Here is a 21,593-nt window from a genome sequence, read left to right as displayed (position 1 = left end):
GTGCATGTTCAATGCAATAATTTAGAACTGGAATGCTTTATACCAAACAAATACAGAGAAATATAAAGTAAACAAAGTTTATAAATACTTACAGGTTATTGCTTATGGGTAACAGGAATACATGCAACACAAATAAAGTTTTAACCTACCGGTGAAAAGCAAAGAACTACATGCAGATTCTTTCTGGACCGGGCTATGAAGTAGTCATAAAGATTGTCAAAGGTTGGTGGTACACGAGGAAACTCCTTTTTCATTACAGAGAGCAGGTTCTGGGTTATCTCTTGAATCTCATCTTTAGCAAAAAGGTTTGAGACCTGCACACATACAATTTACAGTGAAGTAATCAGTATCAGTGAAAGCGTTTCTTTGAGTTTGATTTTGTCTGACCTCTTTTTTCTGTGTTATTAGAATCATTATTGTTTTAATGAGAATAAACAGTAAATTTCTCAACTATGTTGTCTAAATGTAGACTTAGCTGGTATTGGGCTTCAAAGATATCAAAAGTTTTACTGTTAAAGTGAAGTCCTCACCTCTCCAGAAGAAAGAACATTGTTGAGGTACTCGAGAAAGGCTTCATCTTTTACTTCGTTGTCCGTAAAGATGAAGGTGATACCTTTGCCCTGAACCCCAGCTGTTTTATATAACACTTTCAGGTCATCCATGAAATTACTTAAGTTGTATGTTCTGATGAAAAAACAAAGATAGCAGTGTAAGAAAAAACCCTACAATAAGTATGTCCTCCTGTAAGTGTGAATTTGTGAAAACCAACAAAAGTGCACAATTTTGGATAGATACCAACAAGAAATGGGTTCATGGGATACTTACTGTGCATTCAATTGCTTTCTACAAAAAAGAGGTCTAGTGCTTCTTTAAACATATTCAGTTTCTAATGAAAATGGTCTTGCCATGAACAAAAATGCACCAGTTTGGTCTAGTCCAAAATATCACATTCGGTGCAAGTACAGCGCGTGTAATACTGTTGCTACTACTGCACAATGAAGGCCTTAAATTATGAATGAATTTGTTCATTGTTACTAAGTAGTAGGACACATGATCAAGTTCCAACCTATAATGTGTTGTCGAATTAATTAAAAAAACAAAAGTGTCAAAGTGTTCGCAATCTACCATTTAACAACATATACATTTTTTTGTAAAGATTTAAGTCAAATGGGAATTAGGTGATATTGTAATAGCAATGATTTGTAGTGCATTTCGAATAGGGAGAATTGTCTTTAAAAAGTATACATTTCTTTGTTTTTATGTAATTTAGGTAATTATGATTTTGATAATGAAGTTACTAAACAACTAAATACAAAACTATATAAGATGCTTTATCAAGTTTTCACCTTATCTTATGACTGCGTGGATGTCTTCTTCCAAATTGCCATACAAACGCTGACAGACGTTTTATTTTTTTTCCTGTTTTTACCTTGTCAATGTGATCTGGAAGATGCTGTATCCAGCTATGTATGAGGCCAGGCGAGTCAGGCTCTGTTTCCCTGATCCTCCCACTCCAACAAGTAGGGCATTACCATTGTCAGTTCGAATGATTCGGGAGATCTAGACAAAGGTAAATCTTAAATAAATCACAATTATCTGTAGCTTACTTTACAGAATATGCATCAGCTACATTGGCTTTTAGTCTGACCTTGACAAGATGAGTCATGGCATCCGTGAAGAATACGAGATCCAGGCTGGAGCCTCTTACGATCTCATTGTGTTGGGTCTGATACATCATCAGCTTTTCTGATAAGAACTCAAAATTTGGCACCTGGAAGAATGTTAGTTTGCTTAAGTTTTGGTGACCTGATATTACAGGTATCAAATAATGGTATAAATACCAACTTTATACCAGTTCATAGATTTTGGGGGCATCAAAACAGGCATTTTCATCTTCTTCTCCCGTGGGCTCGGGAGCATCTCGCAGGAAGTCCACAAAGTAGGGCTCAGGATGAAGTTCTGCAACAAGGCTGGGGTCAACATACTCGTGAATCACACGAGACACAGCCTTGTCAAACCACTCTCGGTCCTCAGAGCAAATAAACCTAAAATCAATACAAAGTTTCTGTTTGCATCTTTGCCATTTTGTTGTACTTTAATTTAATGTATTTAAGGACTGTACCTGTCAGCAATCACCCGCATACATTCACTCTTGAAAAGAGCCAAGAGAGTGGGGATATCTTTACATTCTTCGGCCTTAATGTTTAACATTCCTTGCCAGATCCTGGACAAGTCCCTCAAATTGAAGATGTAGTGAAACTTGGCTGGTGTAGGAAGCATTTTTGCCTACAATGAAAAATCATTAAATCATGTAATGTCTTCATTAATAAATTATATCCCTGCAATCAATTAGGTGATTACCTTTGTCCACTGCCATAGAATCCTTCCAGCAGACACAAGACACTTCACCATGTCTGAAATCTCAAGCTTGAAATTCCTGCATGCATGGAAATATCCACAGCCAATGACACCTACAGAGAAAAAGCATAAAAGAAATGTAACTGTCTGATACACTCTACAGTAAGCAGAAAAATGTATCATTTTAGAGACAGCTACCAAAGATCTTATCAATGGAGGTGTTGGACGGCAGAGTACAGTTGAAGACTGTAAACTGTCTTTTCAATCTTTGTGGGATGTCGTTTCTGCCACCACCAGGATGAATCATGGCAGCCAGAACTTGTACGTCCACAATAGTGGTGAAGTCTCCTGGTTTGTCTAGGTTGTACATGCCATTCATTTCCATCATCTGGCGTACTATCTCATTTGTGATCTGGTTGGACAGTCACATACAGTAGTTACTTAGACTCAACACAAATAGTAAATATATACAGTATAAGAAAAATTCCCTACTATATAAATACCTGATCTCCCCATTCATTGACAATGGGCATGTTGATATCATCAATGAAGACTGTCATCCTGCGTCCCCCTGGGGGTCCATAGGTGCTGCCAATCCTTTTCTCAATGTAGCTCTCCACTGTTCGCTGTAATGAAAAAAAAAAAAAGGTAAAAAAGAGGTTTTGCAATAAAACCAATTCCAGTGTGCAAAGCCATGCATGGAGAACATAATATATATTACTACCTGAAACATGATGGGTTCTGTGGCAGATGAAAAGTTCAGGGACTTGGACAGGTCTGTTTCAGGATCATATTTTTTTGTGTAGCTTTTTATCATCACAGTCTTTGCTGTCCCTTGTTCACCAATGAGCAGTACGGCCTACAACAAATACAATATTCATATTACAGACAAACCGTAATGCAAAAAAGTAATTACGTTTTCTAAGTTAACATACTTTTGTTATTTAAAAAAAAGACAAGATTACCTTGCGTTGTTTGGCAATAGTCTCGAGCAAGAAAGAGGTTCTTGTGTTATCAACATTTGGAACAAGAATGGAGGCGTAGTCTGGTACGTGATCAGTAGGATACACAAACTCCCCTACATGGTTATTCCAATGACACCATTCACCTGAAACAGAAGGTGCCATATAGTATATAGTCATAGTACATAGTCATAGGCCAAGAATAAAACAGTCCTTCAAACACTTACTTAAAAGTCAGAAAAAGACGATAAAGAGTTGGTATTTAATGTATGAAATGACTGTACCGTTTAGGTCGACCATGTATTCAAACATAGTCTCTCCTGGCTGTGTTTGAGGCACATCAATGCCACTGCCATGAGCTCTGATGAAATGCTCCAGTTTTTCTCTATCCCCTAACTCCAAAATGGCTCCCAGGCTCCACATCAGGCAGAAGACAAAGAGGCGTTCCAAGTGTTTGCTTCCAGCCAAGCACCCTGTCTCCTTGGTTGGGATGAGGCCCTCCAGCAGATTCACAGACTGAGGGTGGATCATATTCAGATAAAGCAGTGTTTCATAAAAGAAGTTTAGAGCAATCTTCTAATTCTGCAGGTCTTTTTCCACAAGGATTATTTTTTTATACATACCTGCATTATGTAGTTGCATTCCAAAAGCTCCATTTTGGGTTTAAGCGTTTGCTTCATATTTAAGTAAGCGTCTTCAAATATCTTGTTGTATAAGTTCATAATGCTTTCTGCCTCTTTTGCTTTGCGTTTGTTAGCCCATCCCTACAACAGAAAGCCCATGTTGCACATAAGCACTTTATTGTAAAAAAGTTCTCCTTTCATGATTTAAAGCAACACTAGAAAACTTTTCCTGCTTTTGTCCCCCTACAGGTTGGAAGTGGAATTGTCCATTACATTATGCAAATGTGCAAGATTGGGTGAGAATGAGAATGAACAATTCCGCTTCCAACGTGTAGGGGGACTAAAGCGGGAAAGTTCTGTAGTGTTCATTTAACAAAACAACTGTACCTTGAGAATGGCTTGCCAGCTAAGAGCTGAGGAGCTCATGAAGACCATACCCACCCTGGACACAGTAGCGGGGGAAGCATTATCCATGTTGTGCACCTCAAACACCAGCTTGCAGGATGGAGACATAGTGATGCGGTCACCATTAGCCAGGGTCAGTGTTTTGTTATCATCCAACACAGAGTTGAGGTTCTCAATCCATATGGCGTCCACAGGTCCATCCAGCACAATCCATATGAACTCCCCTGAAGTGTATACATTCAAAAGCCATCATAATCCAATCCTTCAATTCTCAAACAGCTCTTCCACATTAAAGACAGACCATATGTACAGGTGGTATTACCAACATTTTAAGGTATAAGCAAGCTTCACTTCATGTCTGCTGTTTAAACAAAATGTTGAAAGAAGCTGCTTTCATCAGACAAAGCAACTAATCTGTAGGAACCTTGCTTCAGGTGCTTATACTCGATGGTTCAAATAACATTTACCTATTGATATGTGTATTTACTGTGTTTTGGGTAGTTTAAGATTTTATCAGCAATTTGTGAAATGAAGTAAGAAATATTATTTTGAATGTGTACATACCTTTCTTGGCTTTAAGTGTCCTTCTCCACAGAGTGGAAAAGATCCCATCAGTCCAATCACTGGTGGCTGCGTCAAGACGTCCAAACATTTGGGGTGCTGTGATCGCTTTGGGATTCATGCGCAATTCCCTGGTTGGGGCTCCACATTCACTCAATGCTCGCATGAGTATGTTGATGACTGTGGTCTTCCCAGCTCCACTTGGGCCCAAAGTCATCAGGCCATGGCGTACTCGTGAAGACTCATAAAGCTGATAGTAACAGTAAAATATCATTGACGAATAATCCAAACAATAATTTTATAACACACAAAACACAACAGAAGCTTAACGTATGGACAAATAGTACCTGAACCAGCTTGAGGTTCCATGGTGGGTGGTTGACAATGCCAGCAAGCTCAACTTGATGGGCAACAGCGGCTTGAAGATCAACATACGTGCTCCCATCCAGTTGGATACCAGGGAATAGGTCATTGATCAGGCTAAGGAAGAGGGGCTCATCCTCATCCACCTGAAACATACAGAAAGATTCCCATACATGGTATCTGCTGACATGGTACTAAAACTCCCAAATATATTGTACTATCCCTGGTGGCCAACAGAGTTCCTGTCATACCAATTTAGAGAGATTCATGTCACGCAGCACTCTCATGACAATGCTGGACTCTGTGTCATCAGGCCTTGCTCTTTTATTGGCCCCCAGTGTTCTTAACACAGACAGGATGTTCCTCAGGCCAAAGTCATAGTGGACCTTACAAATAGCAGAAGCTGGGCGTCAGTAAGTCAATAATGATACAAAAATAGTAATTGAGCACTGGCCACATATTCTCACCTGTTTTGTAAGTTGTTCTTCACACAGTTTATAAAGGACAAAGAACTTCTGGGCTAAGATGACATTGTCATTGAACCCACAACTGGCTAGTTTGACTCTCATGATGATCTGCCAAAAACAACAACAATGGAGAAATGACCCTGTGTCAAGACTAGAGCAAAAAATAAATTATACTTTGCAGCAAAAGTAGCCTTGACCAACCTGCCGGTCTGGTACCATCATTGACACCGTTCTGAATTGCACTTTTAGGTTTTCAGGAAGTTCCTGACGACCTGCATACCCAGGGTTCTATACATGGAATAGTGACTCATTATTTTTGCATATATTTAGTTTTTCTTATTAGATTCCTGTATATTTGTTTATCCTACCATAGTGATAAACAGGCCAAACTCTGAATTCAGAGTAACACAGTCTCCATCAGTAAAGATGAAACTGCTTTTGTGTTTCTTGCGTGCCATCAGAACAATGTTGATCTGCTGAGCAGCAACAGAAAGCACTGGCAGGTCGATTCTGTTGAACTCATCAAAGCAGCCCCAGGACCCTGACTGTGCAAGGCCTGAAAAGAATACATCATGAGATTAACTGACATTGTACACCACACTGCTGGATGGACTGTTTCATTGATTGGGATACCTTTGTATATCCTGCCAAGTCCTCTAAAGTCCATCTGGTCCGAGCAGTTGAAGACCACCACATACTTGCCGAGGCAGCGACCCATGTCTTTAGTGGTTTCAGTCTTCCCAGTGCCGGCTGGCCCTGCAGGGGCTCCTCCCATACTCATGCCCAGAGCCTGGGACAGCGTGATATAACACCTGATAATAATAAAAGGTTTTCGATTCAACTAAGAAATTAAACATTTTATGAAAATTGAAGTCAAAAATTAAGATATGAAATCAAATTCCTCTTTTCTTGCCTGTCAGTTAGAGGGGTGATGACCAGACGGTCGGTACAGCCTAGGAACTCATTCTGATAAATGAAGTCCACATTAGTAATAGACACAAGGACCTTATCCAGGTCCTCCTTGAAGTAAAACCTGCTCTGCTTCAGCCATTCAAAGTCACTGACAGATTTTATACGCTTTTTTACCTATGGAAAAAGAAGGATATCAATCGGAATGTGATTAATAACAATAACAGTCTGTTAATAATGTAATAGGTTCCATGACCAAGTAAGACTTTTTAAAGAACCTACTAGGTCATTAAATATATCACTCTGGTGCACATGGATTGTGACAAGTGTCTCATATTTGACTCTGTCAAATTTGCTCAGGTCACAGGTGGTTTGTTTAATAAGCGCGCTGAGTAGATTTAGGAATTTCTTTTTGGTAAGAGGCATTATCTCCCTGTCATCCTCAGCCTGTTGCAGTGCCTCTTCGGAATCTCTTGTCCAAAGCATCTGGATTCCCAATAAGCCCACCTAAACAAGTGAAAGAAAAATATTGCATGAAAAGATGTAGCTCCATAACTATGACCTATAATACTCTCCATAAGTTGCGGTCCCATCATGTCCTAAAAACAACAAAAGAACTACTGATGTTGCGGTCCAAATTGGTAGTTTCTGTTGTAGCTTTTCCTGTTTTATTTTGTAGTCTTTGTTTTCTCCCTTGTCATGTCTTGTTTTACTTCCTGCCCTGTGTTTTCCCTCCTGTGTGATTGTCTACCCCACCCTGATGTGTTTTACTGGTTCCTGAACCCTTGTGTCATCTGTCTCTTGTTTCAACCTTGTTACCCGATCATTGTCTTGTATTGTATGTTTTTGTCTTGGGTTCCGGGTATAGCGTTTTGTCTTGTGTTGTTTCTTGCTCTCTTGTCTTGCTTCCTGCCCTTTGTACCATTTTTGTGTGTGTCTGCCTGCCAACCTCTGGACACTTTTTGTTGTAAGTTGTAAGTAACTTTGCATTTGGGTCTCAACACTAGTAGAAGTATATTCATTTTTGTTATTTTACAAACTTTTGAAACAAAATAAATCCAAAAATATATAAAGGACCATGGCTAACATTTGTTAGGCTGCCTCAGTCACTGATGAAGGAATTACCAAGTAGAAGTTTGATCGGAGTAAACCTTTCCTAAGTTGTGAAGAAAATGAGCATTTTTCTAGGAACACCTTTAAGAGTAAAGTGTAAAACCTGTTGTGTAAGGAAAATTTGTTACAGTTTTGACTTGTTATACTTTCAAAGTATCAGATGTAATCAATTTAGACATTCTACCACAATTCTATCCATTCTACCTTGTACAGCTAGTGTTGACTTGATATCTAATACAAAGGAATTAGGATACCACTAGCATGACAAATGTTAACATAATATAAAAAAAAATCACTCCCATCTTCTGACCTGTGCTTGAAACTTGTTGAGGAAAGAGAGAAGATCAAAGTCTTCATCGTGGATCTCTAGATCTGAAGCCTTGATAACAGAGTGTAATGAAGCCTGCTGTTGTAACAACAGCTCCGCGAGCCAGAGCTCTACTGGTCCCTGTGCCATGACAGGACTGTCCAGCTGAAACCAAAAACACACATTTACTATAGTATACTATAGTTCTGATGAGTACAGGAAAGCAACAAAGTGCATTTACTCGAGTATAATTTTAAGGTAGTTTGCCTACATATCGTCTCCCACACTGCAGTTATATTTTATATAACATTTCACAAACAAAACACACTCTGCTATGTGATGGATTGTTAAGATTCCCAACAACACATAATTAAATTAAAATTAGCTCCATTTAGACCAGCTGCAAAAAAGTGCTAGACATTAAGAGTAACACATGCAGTTCTACATTATCTCTACATTCTGCAAATGCTATTAGCATTACATACCGGTAGTTTCTCTCCCTCTTGTGAACTAACAGCCAACATTTTGTCATACTCCGTTGCATGAAACTCCACTTCATTAACATTGTCGAACACTCCAAGAAGATGTGACTGAAAAAAATTATTGTACCTAAAATTAGTTTTACTACATTCATACCTAACAAGTTCAAGCAATCCATAAAAATATGACAGATTACAATTTCAACATGTATATTTTGTCACTATGAAAAAACAATTGTAGAAAGAATGTGCCAGATGTTTTTTTGTTTAAAAGCGTAGCAGTTCATAAGCAAAGTTACGAAATCCTTTAACCTTTTTCTGATATGCATTTGTACTTGGGTTACATCTTAATCTTATGTTCCTCTGTTTTATTGTCATACAATTTTTTTGAGAAACTGTGATTCCTTTTTACACTTTACAGGTTATTTAAAAACTTTTTATAGCAAAAATCAATGTTCTAACCTGAATAGTGTGAGAATCACTGGCTTGTCCAAGGATTTCCAAAAGGGCCGGATCCGACACAAAAAAGAACCGTGGAAAGAGGAGCCTCTTTTTCTCCAGGTACCTGTTGAGTCAGATTACATCTCCAGTTTAAGGTGGTTAATATATTGTAGTACCTGTGAGAAATTGTCTTGGAGAAAGGGAAATTGCTGAATCAAGACAGAAATCACAACAAAACACATTAAATACACATCACATCAACTTTAGCAAAGCATTTGCAAGGCCTGAGTAACCAAATTAAATGAAAAAATTATATAATAATAATAATCAATAGTAATTAAGTTGGATGACAAATGAATGGAAATTGAATTACAAAAACATGCAAAGAACCATCAAATACAAGTGATTTGATAAAAACGAACAACTTTGCAGATACTTTGCAATTAGAGTGTTGCAAAACAAGCACACTTCTATATGGCTTCAATTTGTCATACATTGGGGTTTTGTTTTACAGAATTCTGACAAAAACAAGGTGAGGACATTGAAACTCAAATACATGCAATTGAAGACAATGAACTAACAAGGTAGCACGATGTAGATTACTTTTTAGGTAAATCTTTTTATCCCAACTGATATCTAGAACAAAAAGCAATACACTATAAAAACAGCTTTACAAAACTTTACCCTGCAAGAGATTTTTGACAGAACTCCAGCTGTTTCTGAAGATCTGGTAGGAGCTGTCCTAGAGTTGGATCACCCACACAGCATTCCACCACATTTGGGACTTTTTGGGCTCGCTGCATGATCGTAATCCAGGACTTGTCAATGTTCTGAAAACGCTTTGCTTCCTACATTGGGAAAGTACTTTTGCATATTACTAGGGAAGAGCGCAACATTGGGATTTTCAAAATATAAAGATAAAAAGTCATAACGATACCTGTGGTAGGTCTTTGGCGATGTCACCCCCAACAAACACAGCCTCCAAATAAATCCACAGGTTTTGCACAATAACCCACTGTTCAATGACATCAGTTGATGTTGAAAGCTTTGTGACCCAGTCCTGGATCTCTGCTTTATAGAAAGCACTGTACCTACAAAACGGCAGACGAAGACACACGCTTCTTAAGACAGCGCATTGTGTGGGGCACTACATCTAAAAAGGTACTTTGAATAAGAGAACCAAAATTGTCTGCATCAATACTTTATTTCTCTCTTTGAAACATCTGACGGGTCACATCAGTTTTTTCTTTTTATGGCCTCAATCCATTTTCTAACTTTGTGTTAAATAAAATAAGATATACTTTATTGTCCCCAAATGGAAATTTGTTTTGGACTCTGTCTATTCTACAGTTTTACAAAGCCTTTTTTTTTTTTAGCACAAGCACTCATGCAACTCAAACATGCTTCCAAATACATTAGACAGGGACCTATATAGTAAGCACATCAACTACTCTTTTCAATGGCACTTAGTAATTGAACAACCCCGTCGGCTGCATACGTGCAGCACTGCTCTTACACAATAAGATATTGCACAGCTAACATAATACCCAACCCCAAAAGCCTGAGTGTTGCTCAAATGACATAACGAACAATTTAAATAGCCAACGTGTTGCACAACTAACATAAAGCATAGCTCCAATAGCCTATGTACTGCACAAATGACACAATGCATAGAAATAATTCACAAATCAAATATTGATTTATGTCAATGTTTTCAAATTTCATTAGTTGATCATAACAAATCTGTTTCCTTTGTTTTACCTGTTGCTCAGCAGTGACCCCAACACCATCATACTATCCTCCAGCATGGTGAGGATCTCTACTGTATCTGCCCCTTTCAGCATCAGTTCTCCTCTATCCTTAAATGTCATCAAGCTCAGGATCTGGCTGGACCACACTTCTTTCACTTGAGACAACTTGGCCTCAATATCCTTCTCCTTCACAGATGATATGCAGATGTCCTACATATGCAAAAAGCCAAGTTTAGGAGGTTGAACAACACAAGAAGTTAGCATATTGTACCTAGAGATTAGGGAAGGTTGCAACCCCAACATCAGAACTGCCAGCAAACCTCAATATCGTCCTTGTACTTCAACAGAGGTGCTTCCATGATGTTCTGCAGTGTAAAGGTATCGGACTCCACTTCAAATTGGTGCCCAGTCAGGTCTGTAATTCGGTCCCAGTGTCTCCTCATCATAGACTTGCTTGACATCATCTCAAGCAGAGGGCACGACTCACTGAAATCATCAATCGTCTTCTTCAGGTCTTGGAAGGCTTGCCAGTCCTTCAATCCTTTGGGGAGCTTTCGGCACCTGGAAATAGGGATAAGTGTTGATGTACTGTATTTGTCTGGTAGTAAAATTGTAGTAATAATTATCAGAAATACTTGCATTACCTGTTCTGAAATTCCAAAAGTTCTGCATTGATTCTCTCAATATCCACATCTGTCCACAGGATGCCAAAGTAGCCTTTAATCTTACTCATCACTGCATCATATAGGCCATAGAGTTTCTGTAGCAGATCAAGCTCCTTTCTAAGGTAACCATAGAAAGTAATATATTTATTAGTCTAAATACATTATAAATTACCACAAATTAACACTATAGCTAAGTAATGAATCAAATTTCCATTGCTTTGGTAATGTAGGGTAAGCTTTTGTAGAGTGGTTACATACTTTTTCTTTTGCAGGCAGTCATAATTTGTAACTGGCAAGCCAAGAAGCTGCTCCCCAGAGGTATATGTCGTGAAATTTCTCCACAGATCTTCAAATTGAGCCTGAATACCATAAAAGATATATTTAAAAAGATCTGTATTAAATAGACATGATGAACTTATCTCAGTGAAGATCCTGATATACTGTATTATTGTATTATACTACTACTTAAAACAGACATTCATATACATTGCAAAACAAAGACAAATTTGTGTGGATATGGATAAATGTTTGTTTATAAAACAAATTCACATGTATTTTTATACCCTGCTCATTTATCACCTCTGCTACTTTTGCAATGAACTCCTTGGTTTGGGGTTTTATGAGTGTCTTGTGAGGAGATACGCTGTACACTTAGAAAGAGCAAGGACATGTCAACCACTGTCTCAGAATAACACAGTAAGTAAGACATTTTTTTTCTTTTTACATTTAAATGACTTGGTCTAAACATTGAAGTCTGTACTGACATAGCTAATCTAAAGAAATTAGTTTTTACATTTTCGATCAATCTTAAACTCAAACTGAATTTTTTCTAGTGTTCATACTGTATGCAGTATTACTTTCCTAGTTGTTATACTTATTAATACTTTATATGCATCAAACACTGACCAATATAGAAGGTTATTTAATCCATCCACAATGTTACCTGACAGATCTGGAGTCTGCGGCTGGCTTCCTGGGGAGCTATTCCATCAGCCATTGGGCCTTCCTAAAATAGTCCATGTGGATAATTTATTCTTTTAAATTGATTGAAAAACTTACTAACACGGAGGAGATTTACAGATTACTTACTGAATCATATTGTTCCACAAAGGTGTCAACATCATTTTGGAAAATGACCACACACTCTAGAAGGTTTTGTTTGAACGTGGGCTGCATACAAACAAGATCCTCTTGCACTGATCTCTGTGAGTCAAATAAAACCAAGATTGCAGCTGAGTTACAAAAGAACACATAAGATTCCAATGCAAAAACGGCATGAATGTAATGATACTAACCGCTTTAGACTGAAGCTTTGTGAAGAACTGCCTCAGATTGGAGACACCCTCTGTTTCTCTTTCAGTCACATCTGCTTCATATTTAGTCAAAATTTCAAACGCTTCCTGTAAAATAAGTATGACATGATAATAAGATAACTAATCTAGAATAAATATGGATAAATTCAAGCTGATAATGCTGCATAGATCATGCAAAGCCAGCAATTTACTCAGTTCATTGTGTATTTCTTGTCCCTTACAATGCCTAACTCCAAACTGCTCTTGTCATTTTTATTTCTTCATAAATCACACGTTTTCCCCATGATTTGTTCTTACTCTATGTCTGGAAGCCTAGTCCTCAGCCTTTTTTAAAGCAGTTCTAATTATTGGTCAGTACATGAACATTGCATTTATAGACTATAATTTAGCGACTATGTCCTTGAAAACAAATATGATGTAGTATTCATACCTCAATGGAAATCAACGTCACATCAGTTTCTATTTCAGCATCCCGAAGCTTAGAGAGGGCCCCCATGGCACGACGCACATCTTCCAAATTAGCCACAGGATGAGATAGTTGTATGAGGTATCTATTAGTTTGTACACTGGTGTCAATCATTTTCTTTTTGTACTTCTCCTTTAGGTACTTGCACAACAGTTTCTTCCAGGCTTTCGTCTCAATTATCAAGGCCTTCTTCAATGGCTCTGTTTCCAAGAGAAATAATTTACAGTGCAGTACACAGTTGCCAAACCAGTCATAACCTACAAGGGCTGTCATAACCAACTTAGGGTTTTGACATCGATATTTCGATATAAAATGAAATGTTTCCTATGGCAAAGAGGATGTTGCTTCTCGGGTCAGGTTTCTTGTTGGTAAAAAAAAAGAATTATGTGGAAGACACAGCAATGTTGGTCAGTCAGTCCACCACTTTTGTCCAGATAGAAATATCTTGACCAAAGATTATATGCATTGCCATTATATTTTGTACAAATATGTGTGGTCCATTCTGTTATGTTTTCCCCTCAGAGCACCAGCATAAGATTAACATTTTTGGTTTTGACTAAATGCTCATCATTGAATGGATTGCAATGACATGTACAGTCAATCATGCTCCACATAGCCACTGCTGATGGCAATAGTGGGAAAACTCTAAAGCTTTAGCTCCTCCCTCTGGCGGTGTGCTGTAAGGATTTGACCATCTCTCTATTTTTGACTCAGCAGCAAACATTGTAATATGTAGCCTAAAAAAGTATTATCTATAAATAAAAACACATTATGTCCACTTTACCTGTTGACAATTCACTAGATCCCAAAACAATGATTGGTTTAATATCACCAACTTCTTGTTCAATTGAGTCGTAGATCTCGATTTCAGATTCTATCTGCATCAAGGATGGATTGCTGTCCATGAATTCCTTCATAAAAGTTAAGATAAACATGATATAATTATTATTATTGCAAAACATACACTACCGGTCAAACGTTTGGGGTCACTTACAAATTTCCATTCCACTCCATTGTAAAAAGGATACCAGCTGATCTGGGTGGGTGGCTGATCTTTAATGCAATATCTACATTTCCAATTATCAGCAACCATTCATCCAATGTTCCAAAGGCACATTTTGTTTACTAATCTGATATTATTTTAAAAAACTAACTAAGAAAACATTAAACAACCTTTTTGCAATTATGTAAGCACTTAATGTAATCTGGAAACTGCTGCCCTGGTTAAAAAAACAAGGCAACTGATCTCAGCTGGGATTCTGTCTTTAATGGAGTCCAATGGAAATTTGTGACTGACCCCAAACTTTTGACCGGTAGTGTATATTCTCTCAAAAGTCAAAACAAAATCATGGTTTATTCTCAAGAAAACAAACCTTGACTTTGAGGTTCCTGTCCCCATCCCAGATCATTCTGAAAGGATCAAACTGCTTCACGACATCAGTTGCTTGTCCTCTCTGGGAGCTGACCTCACACTTAAGAATGACCAGAGCTTTTTTGATGTCCTTGTGTTCAACAACTTTGTGATAGAAATTCTCTTTTTCTCCGCCTATGAGATCAACGAAAGCAGGGAAATACACAAAAATTGTTAAGTAAGTCTAATCATTTTCACACGACAAAAAGAGAGTTCTTAAGAGCGGTACACAACTTAGATTGATATTGATATAGGTTTACCTCATTATATAAAGCTTTGGCCATGTTTAACATGAAAATCCAACATTGTAATATTATAGATATGACAGAAAATACAGGAAAACGTAACAGGTTCCCTTTAAAGTGATCGTTGTCAATCTAAAATAAAGACAGATTTAGTAACTGCATTGCTTTTCACTTTTTTCAGAAACACATTTTGGTGGACTATTTTTGTAAAATAAGTTTATCCTGTTTAGAAATAAAGGACCAAATGCAGTTGTAGCCTGATTTCTTTGCTTGTCAATTGTCATTGAAGACAAATTTATAACTGCTATTGGCAAGCAGATCAAGCCTCCAATCCTAGGAAACGGGGCAATCCCTTCCGTCAAAAAACATCCCATGTGGACGCGTACAGCAAAGTCTTTTGTTTTTTAAAATTCATGTGCATGTTGATAATGACTTACTTTTGGTCTTTGTTTCATTTTGACTGTACTCCCACTGCCATGAAATGCCCTTGCTAATTTCCAACACCAAGTCTATTAGTCGATTTATGGCCTGTTGGACCTCATCTTCAGTGGGAATGATTACCTGATGACAAATACCAGCCAGAAAAAAACATTTTCCGTTTAACAATACTGGCAAGGAATTCTAGATTATCCATCTCCCCTAAGGTAACTAGTGTTCAGGGGAATCAGTCAAAACTGAGTAGCAGATACTCACCACATTGGGTATAACCAGCTGGATTTCACCTTTTATAAGCGAGACCATCTTAGTTTCAGACTTTGACTTCTGGTAGGTACTAAAATTCCCATTTATTGATGTTGAGCTGTAAGAGATCATATAGCTTCTCTTAGATATTGGCCTTTTTTTGCATAGTGAATAACACAGACATACTTACATAGTGCCAGAAAGTCTCCTTTTCAGGGTCTCCAGAGATAGCTTGGTTGCTTTGACTAGTGCATCTAATACCCTTGCACTGAAGTATTCATAAAGCTTCTTAAACTCCTGAAATTAAAATATTTACATATGTGTTGATATACTGTATATAAGAGCCATGTTTCGGTGTTGGTAAGCAATACATACCTTCTCAAATCTAATTGCTTTGTCTTTATAAGGACCTTCTAAATTCTTTCCCTCATCCTCATTAAGGGTCTTCGGGCGCTCTCCTGAGAAAGTCACAGTCCTCCGTACTAAAATGTTCCAAGGGTGGGAAAAAAAGCACATACTTCTAAAATATTTCAATTTTGGGTGAGTAGGTTTTTTTTAAATATTATTTCCACTTGTGTGCAAGACTTAAAACTGGGACTTAAAAGCACCTGAAACTGGTTCCTCAACTGTCTTCTTGGTGCCTTTTGATTCATAAATGGCACTGAACACATAAGCCAGCTCCTGCACGGCTTCTCTAACACGACTACATTTGTTGTCCAATGTGTTCGCCCACTCCTTACTTTGATTCTAAAAAAAAATTTAAATATTGAGTGGATTAGTGAACAAGCCATGATTCATAATTTCTTTAAGACAAACAGCTGCTTATTTACACATCCTTTAATTATTTATGGGGTGTTATTTCAGCTGAAAAAAATTATGAGATTGAACAAAACAGTAATGTTGCTTGGGGAACAGCTAAATAATGCCTTGAAAATCTGTAGCATGCTCCGTAAAGCAGAGGGGAGCTGCAGATTTGGGTGATGATGAATCTCTGTAGGTTCATCACTAGAAAGCCATTTCACATGGTCAGCTTTCAAAATTTCATACATTATAAAAAAAGATTGATTATAGACACTTTAAGAACTTAATCAATGGAAAAAACAGCACTTCAATTTTACTTTGTGTCATAAATTGGAAGCTGAAAAGGGCTCAGAATAAGTATACATCCACACCTCATTGCAGTCAATCAGGTGCTGCACTGAAGACGTCTCATTTTCGGGGAGCTCAGTCAGCACAGTTTCTGAGATGTCTTTAAGGACATCATCAATGTGTATCTTACAGATATCCTGCAACTGTAAAAACAAAACAAAACAAAAACTAAAAACTAAAAACATGGCCCTTGAGCAATTGTATTTTTGGTTTGTTGACTGGATGTTGCCATGCTGTCATTTTTTGCATTGCAAAATTCACAATAGCAATATTCATATCTATATGATAGCTAACATTTTGGTCAGTGCATTTACCTTCTTTACAAGATGTGTGAGCTCAAACAAAGCAGTGTCAACATTTTGGAAATACTTGTCCAAGAGCAAGGATGACCAGGTGAGCAGCACCGCCCCTTGGCGAAGCGCAGATTCCACCTTGTATTTGACCAAAAACATAATAGCTGAAAACATTAGCAGCTCTGGAAGCATTGGTGATTTATGCAACAGTTAACTCTTTAAAAAAACAAGCCATTAAAATAGAATCTGATTAACCTAGTCCCACTCTTATTCACTCTGCTTCATATTTGCCGGTTTATACATTTTCCCACAGAATGAAAGTGCTTTTGTTGATGAACAACTAAGTAAGCAAAACTTGAAGAAAATGGTGTTTGTTTAAACTGACTTGTGGCTCATATAAGTTGAACTATAGGTTTACATTTATGAGAACATGATATGTGTTACTCTTCACTGTTTTGATATTTTATGATTAAGATACACGTTCCACATTAAGTGTACTGTTTACAAAACACTTACATTTTTTATTTTTGAGGCCATCAGGCTAGCAAAGTCTGCAGGAATGTCCTCACAAGTAGACTCATAATCTGCCAAAATGGTCTATGAAAAAAACAAAGAAGATATACAAGTAATTTTAGATTAAGCTAATTATTCATCTGTGACAGACAATCTTTGAAATGTACCTTTAGTCGGAGGTGATTAGCGTTTATTTTGCTTTCCAACTTCACCAGACGCATAGCCTGCTTTGGAACCTCCAGACCCATCTTTGAGAAACACTTAGCCTCCCGAATGACCTCAGTTACTTTAGGATCAAAGTTGACGACATATTTTCCAGTCTTTGGGTGACGAACCAGCAGAGTAACATTCAAGACTGTTATGAAGCAGAATTGGGCAGAAAGAATTTTAAATTTATATAAATATAACAAGGAGCATTGTGTGTTATCTAAGGCGTCAGAGTGTCAGGGTGTCAGAGACAGAAAACCAACCATATTCTAGTTTTGACACTTCAGTCATCCACGCTCTGTGGTAAAGACATTCAAACTCGACAAACGCAGCTGCAGTTCGATTGTACATTTTGACCACATCTTGTCCCTCGGGGCTGCTCAACATGTCAGAGTTCTTCTGTTAGTCAAAACAGATACATTAAATCAATGTTAAAACATATCAATATTATCAATAATAAAGTATTTTGGTTGTTTTGGTGGGAGAAATGTAGGCTTACTTTTATGATTAAGATGGGTTCCTCTATTTTGCGGTAGAGGTGCCTGACCCAACCAATCCTTCCTGCAATAGGAGGCATGTTTCTAGCTAATGGGGGGTTTTCCCTTTGTTCGTTATATACCTGGAGAGAAAATTAAGTAGATCTGTTCATTTCATCAAAAACGCCAGTCTATATTTGACGATGACTTAACATTTTATTCTGTTATCTACTCAAACGTGAAAATGGCATACCTTGTTCACAAACTCTACTTCTGAGGCATAATGTTGAAGAATTAGACCCAAAACTTTGGAAATTTCGGTGTCAAGACAGGGAATGTTCAGCCTCTGAAAACTAGAGATAAAATCTTTTTTAGATTATGTCAAATCATCCAGTTTAAATACATAATTGTACAGTACAATCTTTATATTTAGTTACTATACTGTTTTATACTGACCGCTGTAGTAAGGACAGAGCTTGCTGAGATGAGATGATTTTTGAGAAAAATGAACTCATAAAGGCCTGGAGCTTGTTCTGTAGATAATAGCCAAAATTTGAAAATGATCATCTATATTGGAAACAACACTTAACATATAATAGAGAGGGAGACAATTTAACCTATTTAGACCACATATTGGAAACAGAAGGAAACTATACACACCTCAAGGTCGCCGATTTGAGCCATAAACTTAGAAAAATCTGTTTCGAATTCAGCTGTCCTTGGAGCCAACATATCATACTGCTTCCTTTTCAGATTCATGGATAGAGTGTGGAATTGTCTGTCCAGAATCTCAATGCCCTCAATATTTGATTTTCCAAGAGATCCAAAGATCTTGAACACTTTAATTATTTGTTCAATCTAAAATAGATAATGCTTATTGTTACTTGGCAATTCTTATGGCAGTAGTGGGATTCAAATATAAAAAGTTAGCGTGGACTGCACCTTTACGAGTTGCTTGCAGAAGGCCTCAAACTTGCCAAAAATCTGCATCTCTGAAACCTCAAAGGACCTCTGTCCAGGTCTTTCCATCGTTTGTGTCTTTGTTTTCTGGAAGCAAGACTGATACTCCTGATATAAGCAGATACAGTCCTGCCAAAAATAAAAGATGAATGAAAACACTTGCATGCTAATGTTAACATGTGCTCTATTAAAGACTAACCAATAACACCACAGATGTTATTCATGTAGGTAGGTGTCATCATTACCTGCATTTTCTTGACAATGGTATCAGCATCTTGGTCCCATATTAGACATGTGCCATTGTCAGAAATATATGATCTGCACGCAGTAACCATCTGGTTTGTGACCTGAAATTTTTATTTGCAAAGTTTCACAAAATAAATTGGATCCTTAGATTTCCTAAACACAACTTATTTTTCTGACACTAATTACACTTACTTTGATGAACAGTAACGATATCCTTTCACTGGTATTGTAGCACCGTGAAACATTGTAAATCATCTGAATGGCATTGATGACATTCTGCACGCTTTCCATCATGGTGACCTGAAATCACACATCCAAGCATATCTATATTATTAAACTTCTACTGAACAACTCATTTTAAAAAATGCAACAAACTCACCTTAATACATGATCTAAGTAAAAGTTTCTACATGCAAAATGTTTAACATTGCCAAGAAATGCATTGACTCTTAAGTTAAGTTAGCCTGCGTTGACATGGGCCAATTTCAATGTGAATGGCACACAACCAGGGTCCCTAATTACTGGGCGGGACAAGTTATCCGTCAATTGCAAATGGGTGCACAGTCATGACGCCATTGTCACGAGTCGCTGTAGCTCAGGAACAAACTAACATTTTAAAAATAAAAACTAAGGGTGTTTTTAGGTACATTAGAGGTGATTTACTATTTGAACCACATAGATATGTAGCAAGATCTTGAGGAGCGGGAGCTCCTGGCAGTCTACAGTGAGGAGAAAATGACAGATGACCGGGACAGTGAGAGACAACGTAGTGGATGATAGCATAACAAGACCGACGTTGTTACTACCAGAGCTCTACATTAACGCTTGTCTGCTTGTCCGGGACAAGTGGGAGAGAAATTTACTTCCCCGACTGGACAACTATAAAATTTTGTAACTGACTCTAAGAAAGGTGTATTAATAAGGTAAACACTTTAGTGCTTTATTACACTAGTTTCCTTTTTTGATATCATGCGTCCTTCATTTTTGGCGCCTCCTAGCAGAAATGAAATCTTGTATATAAAAGGGGGAATAGTTTGTGAGATGCACGAATGGAAGTAAGGAGGGAAAAACACATGTCGCTCTGTAACCATATACAGCTCTAAAGGACGGTAATTAAGCACCTAGCTGGAAAAGGAACAAGGTATTTTGTATTTGATTTGCTCAATATGACTTTTGGGCAACGTTTGTAAGAGCTAATTTCATGTTATTTATCTGTCCTGTAGCTCTTATGGTGTTTCACGAAGAAAAGGTGTACGGAAAGAGAAAGTAGATTTGTGTTCAAACTAAGGCTGACGGCTGAACATAAATAAAGGCTTGTGGAAACAGTACGCTTCACCATTGTCTGGCTGGGGGTTTGCTACAATGCCATGTTACTTCACGTTGTGTGCAACTAATTACGTCTATGTTATCGATTGAAACCATTTTTTCCCCCACAATCAGCAGACGGCTAACATTAAACCTAGCCGGTCAGTGGACGTGTAACGTTAGACCCAGCGGCAGTGAGTCAGCAGGCCGCTAACATTAGACCCAGCTCACTGTTAAGCTCATTCTTTGTGAGTGATGCAGCATGAAAGCACGGCAGAACCAGCAAGCCAGCCAGCGTTAGTTGGCTAACGTTAACTTTCTAATTCTTCCTTAACATTACCCCGGTCGTCACATCGTTCACAGAAAATGGGCCAAATGACACTCGTGGCAAAAGCAATCATGTGTTTTTTGTGGTTGGGGCACTTTCACAACAGTGGTCAAAACTATCAAATATATAAATAAATATAAATAATATAAATCAACCCAGGGTCTCGCAATCCAGTAACAGGGGCAGTCACTTAAAAGAGGCAGTGTTTACACAACCTGACCAATAGCAAACCTCTACTAGAGCCGCATATTTTAAATAACAGCATGCTATAATTCTACATAAATACGAAAAACACAGGCACAGTTTTACAGGCAAAAAGCAATACAGTTGCTGCTTCCTTAAACAGGAAGGAAAGCTGTCAAAAAAATAGCAGACGCTGTAAATGCGTAAATCACAAGGCTTATCAATAGGCCCATCGCTTCCCCTATTTTTAAATAATTAATTTGAATTTATTGCATGACATATAGTGGCTAGAATAAGAAACACCCATGATGAACTTAAATAAATGAGGGGAAAATACATCTTTTGGAGAGGGTATAAGTATACACACCCCTATGTTAAATTGCCATAGAGGCAGGCACATTTTTATTTTTAAT

The 21,593-nt window shown here is 37.7% G+C and overlaps 1 protein-coding gene across 1 annotated transcript in view; it reads right to left on the bottom strand.

The window, feature by feature from the left end:
- Positions 1–19,661, bottom strand: part of LOC117958175 (dynein heavy chain 8, axonemal-like) — a 30,682-nt gene extending 11,021 nt beyond the window's left edge. The window contains exons 1-55 of the mRNA XM_034894447.1: positions 19,557–19,661; positions 19,364–19,465; positions 19,101–19,247; positions 18,819–19,016; positions 18,615–18,691; positions 18,412–18,511; positions 18,182–18,301; positions 17,946–18,081; positions 17,643–17,830; positions 17,479–17,559; positions 16,984–17,100; positions 16,693–16,812; positions 16,129–16,267; positions 15,896–16,002; positions 15,711–15,817; positions 15,533–15,638; positions 15,277–15,400; positions 14,557–14,729; positions 13,968–14,094; positions 13,148–13,383; positions 12,700–12,804; positions 12,494–12,607; positions 12,348–12,410; positions 11,663–11,763; positions 11,384–11,521; positions 11,132–11,300; positions 10,750–10,949; positions 9,926–10,079; positions 9,673–9,836; positions 9,010–9,112; positions 8,554–8,658; positions 8,072–8,233; positions 6,931–7,155; positions 6,653–6,825; positions 6,373–6,551; positions 6,108–6,295; positions 5,941–6,027; positions 5,740–5,847; positions 5,524–5,658; positions 5,257–5,418; positions 4,913–5,159; positions 4,331–4,572; positions 3,944–4,084; positions 3,605–3,836; positions 3,324–3,466; positions 3,083–3,217; positions 2,862–2,984; positions 2,557–2,770; positions 2,362–2,471; positions 2,123–2,286; positions 1,853–2,045; positions 1,649–1,771; positions 1,430–1,560; positions 531–684; positions 150–314 (exon numbers count right to left, since the gene is read on the bottom strand). Of these exons, the coding sequence (XP_034750338.1) occupies positions 150–314; positions 531–684; positions 1,430–1,560; positions 1,649–1,771; positions 1,853–2,045; positions 2,123–2,286; positions 2,362–2,471; positions 2,557–2,770; positions 2,862–2,984; positions 3,083–3,217; positions 3,324–3,466; positions 3,605–3,836; positions 3,944–4,084; positions 4,331–4,572; positions 4,913–5,159; positions 5,257–5,418; positions 5,524–5,658; positions 5,740–5,847; positions 5,941–6,027; positions 6,108–6,295; positions 6,373–6,551; positions 6,653–6,825; positions 6,931–7,155; positions 8,072–8,233; positions 8,554–8,658; positions 9,010–9,112; positions 9,673–9,836; positions 9,926–10,079; positions 10,750–10,949; positions 11,132–11,300; positions 11,384–11,521; positions 11,663–11,763; positions 12,348–12,410; positions 12,494–12,607; positions 12,700–12,804; positions 13,148–13,383; positions 13,968–14,094; positions 14,557–14,729; positions 15,277–15,400; positions 15,533–15,638; positions 15,711–15,817; positions 15,896–16,002; positions 16,129–16,267; positions 16,693–16,812; positions 16,984–17,100; positions 17,479–17,559; positions 17,643–17,830; positions 17,946–18,081; positions 18,182–18,301; positions 18,412–18,511; positions 18,615–18,691; positions 18,819–19,016; positions 19,101–19,247; positions 19,364–19,465; positions 19,557–19,658 (7,959 nt within the window). The 5' untranslated portion in view covers positions 19,659–19,661. The remainder of the gene's footprint in view (positions 1–149; positions 315–530; positions 685–1,429; positions 1,561–1,648; positions 1,772–1,852; positions 2,046–2,122; positions 2,287–2,361; positions 2,472–2,556; positions 2,771–2,861; positions 2,985–3,082; positions 3,218–3,323; positions 3,467–3,604; positions 3,837–3,943; positions 4,085–4,330; positions 4,573–4,912; positions 5,160–5,256; positions 5,419–5,523; positions 5,659–5,739; positions 5,848–5,940; positions 6,028–6,107; positions 6,296–6,372; positions 6,552–6,652; positions 6,826–6,930; positions 7,156–8,071; positions 8,234–8,553; positions 8,659–9,009; positions 9,113–9,672; positions 9,837–9,925; positions 10,080–10,749; positions 10,950–11,131; positions 11,301–11,383; positions 11,522–11,662; positions 11,764–12,347; positions 12,411–12,493; positions 12,608–12,699; positions 12,805–13,147; positions 13,384–13,967; positions 14,095–14,556; positions 14,730–15,276; positions 15,401–15,532; positions 15,639–15,710; positions 15,818–15,895; positions 16,003–16,128; positions 16,268–16,692; positions 16,813–16,983; positions 17,101–17,478; positions 17,560–17,642; positions 17,831–17,945; positions 18,082–18,181; positions 18,302–18,411; positions 18,512–18,614; positions 18,692–18,818; positions 19,017–19,100; positions 19,248–19,363; positions 19,466–19,556) is intronic.
- Positions 19,662–21,593: the final 1,932 nt, after the last annotated feature.

Source organism: Etheostoma cragini, chromosome 15, assembly GCF_013103735.1.
Source record: "Etheostoma cragini isolate CJK2018 chromosome 15, CSU_Ecrag_1.0, whole genome shotgun sequence".
NCBI lineage: Eukaryota > Metazoa > Chordata > Actinopteri > Perciformes > Percidae > Etheostoma > Etheostoma cragini.
The sequence above is the reverse complement of the archived record's forward strand: the minus strand, read 5'-3'. Positions and strand labels throughout refer to the sequence as shown.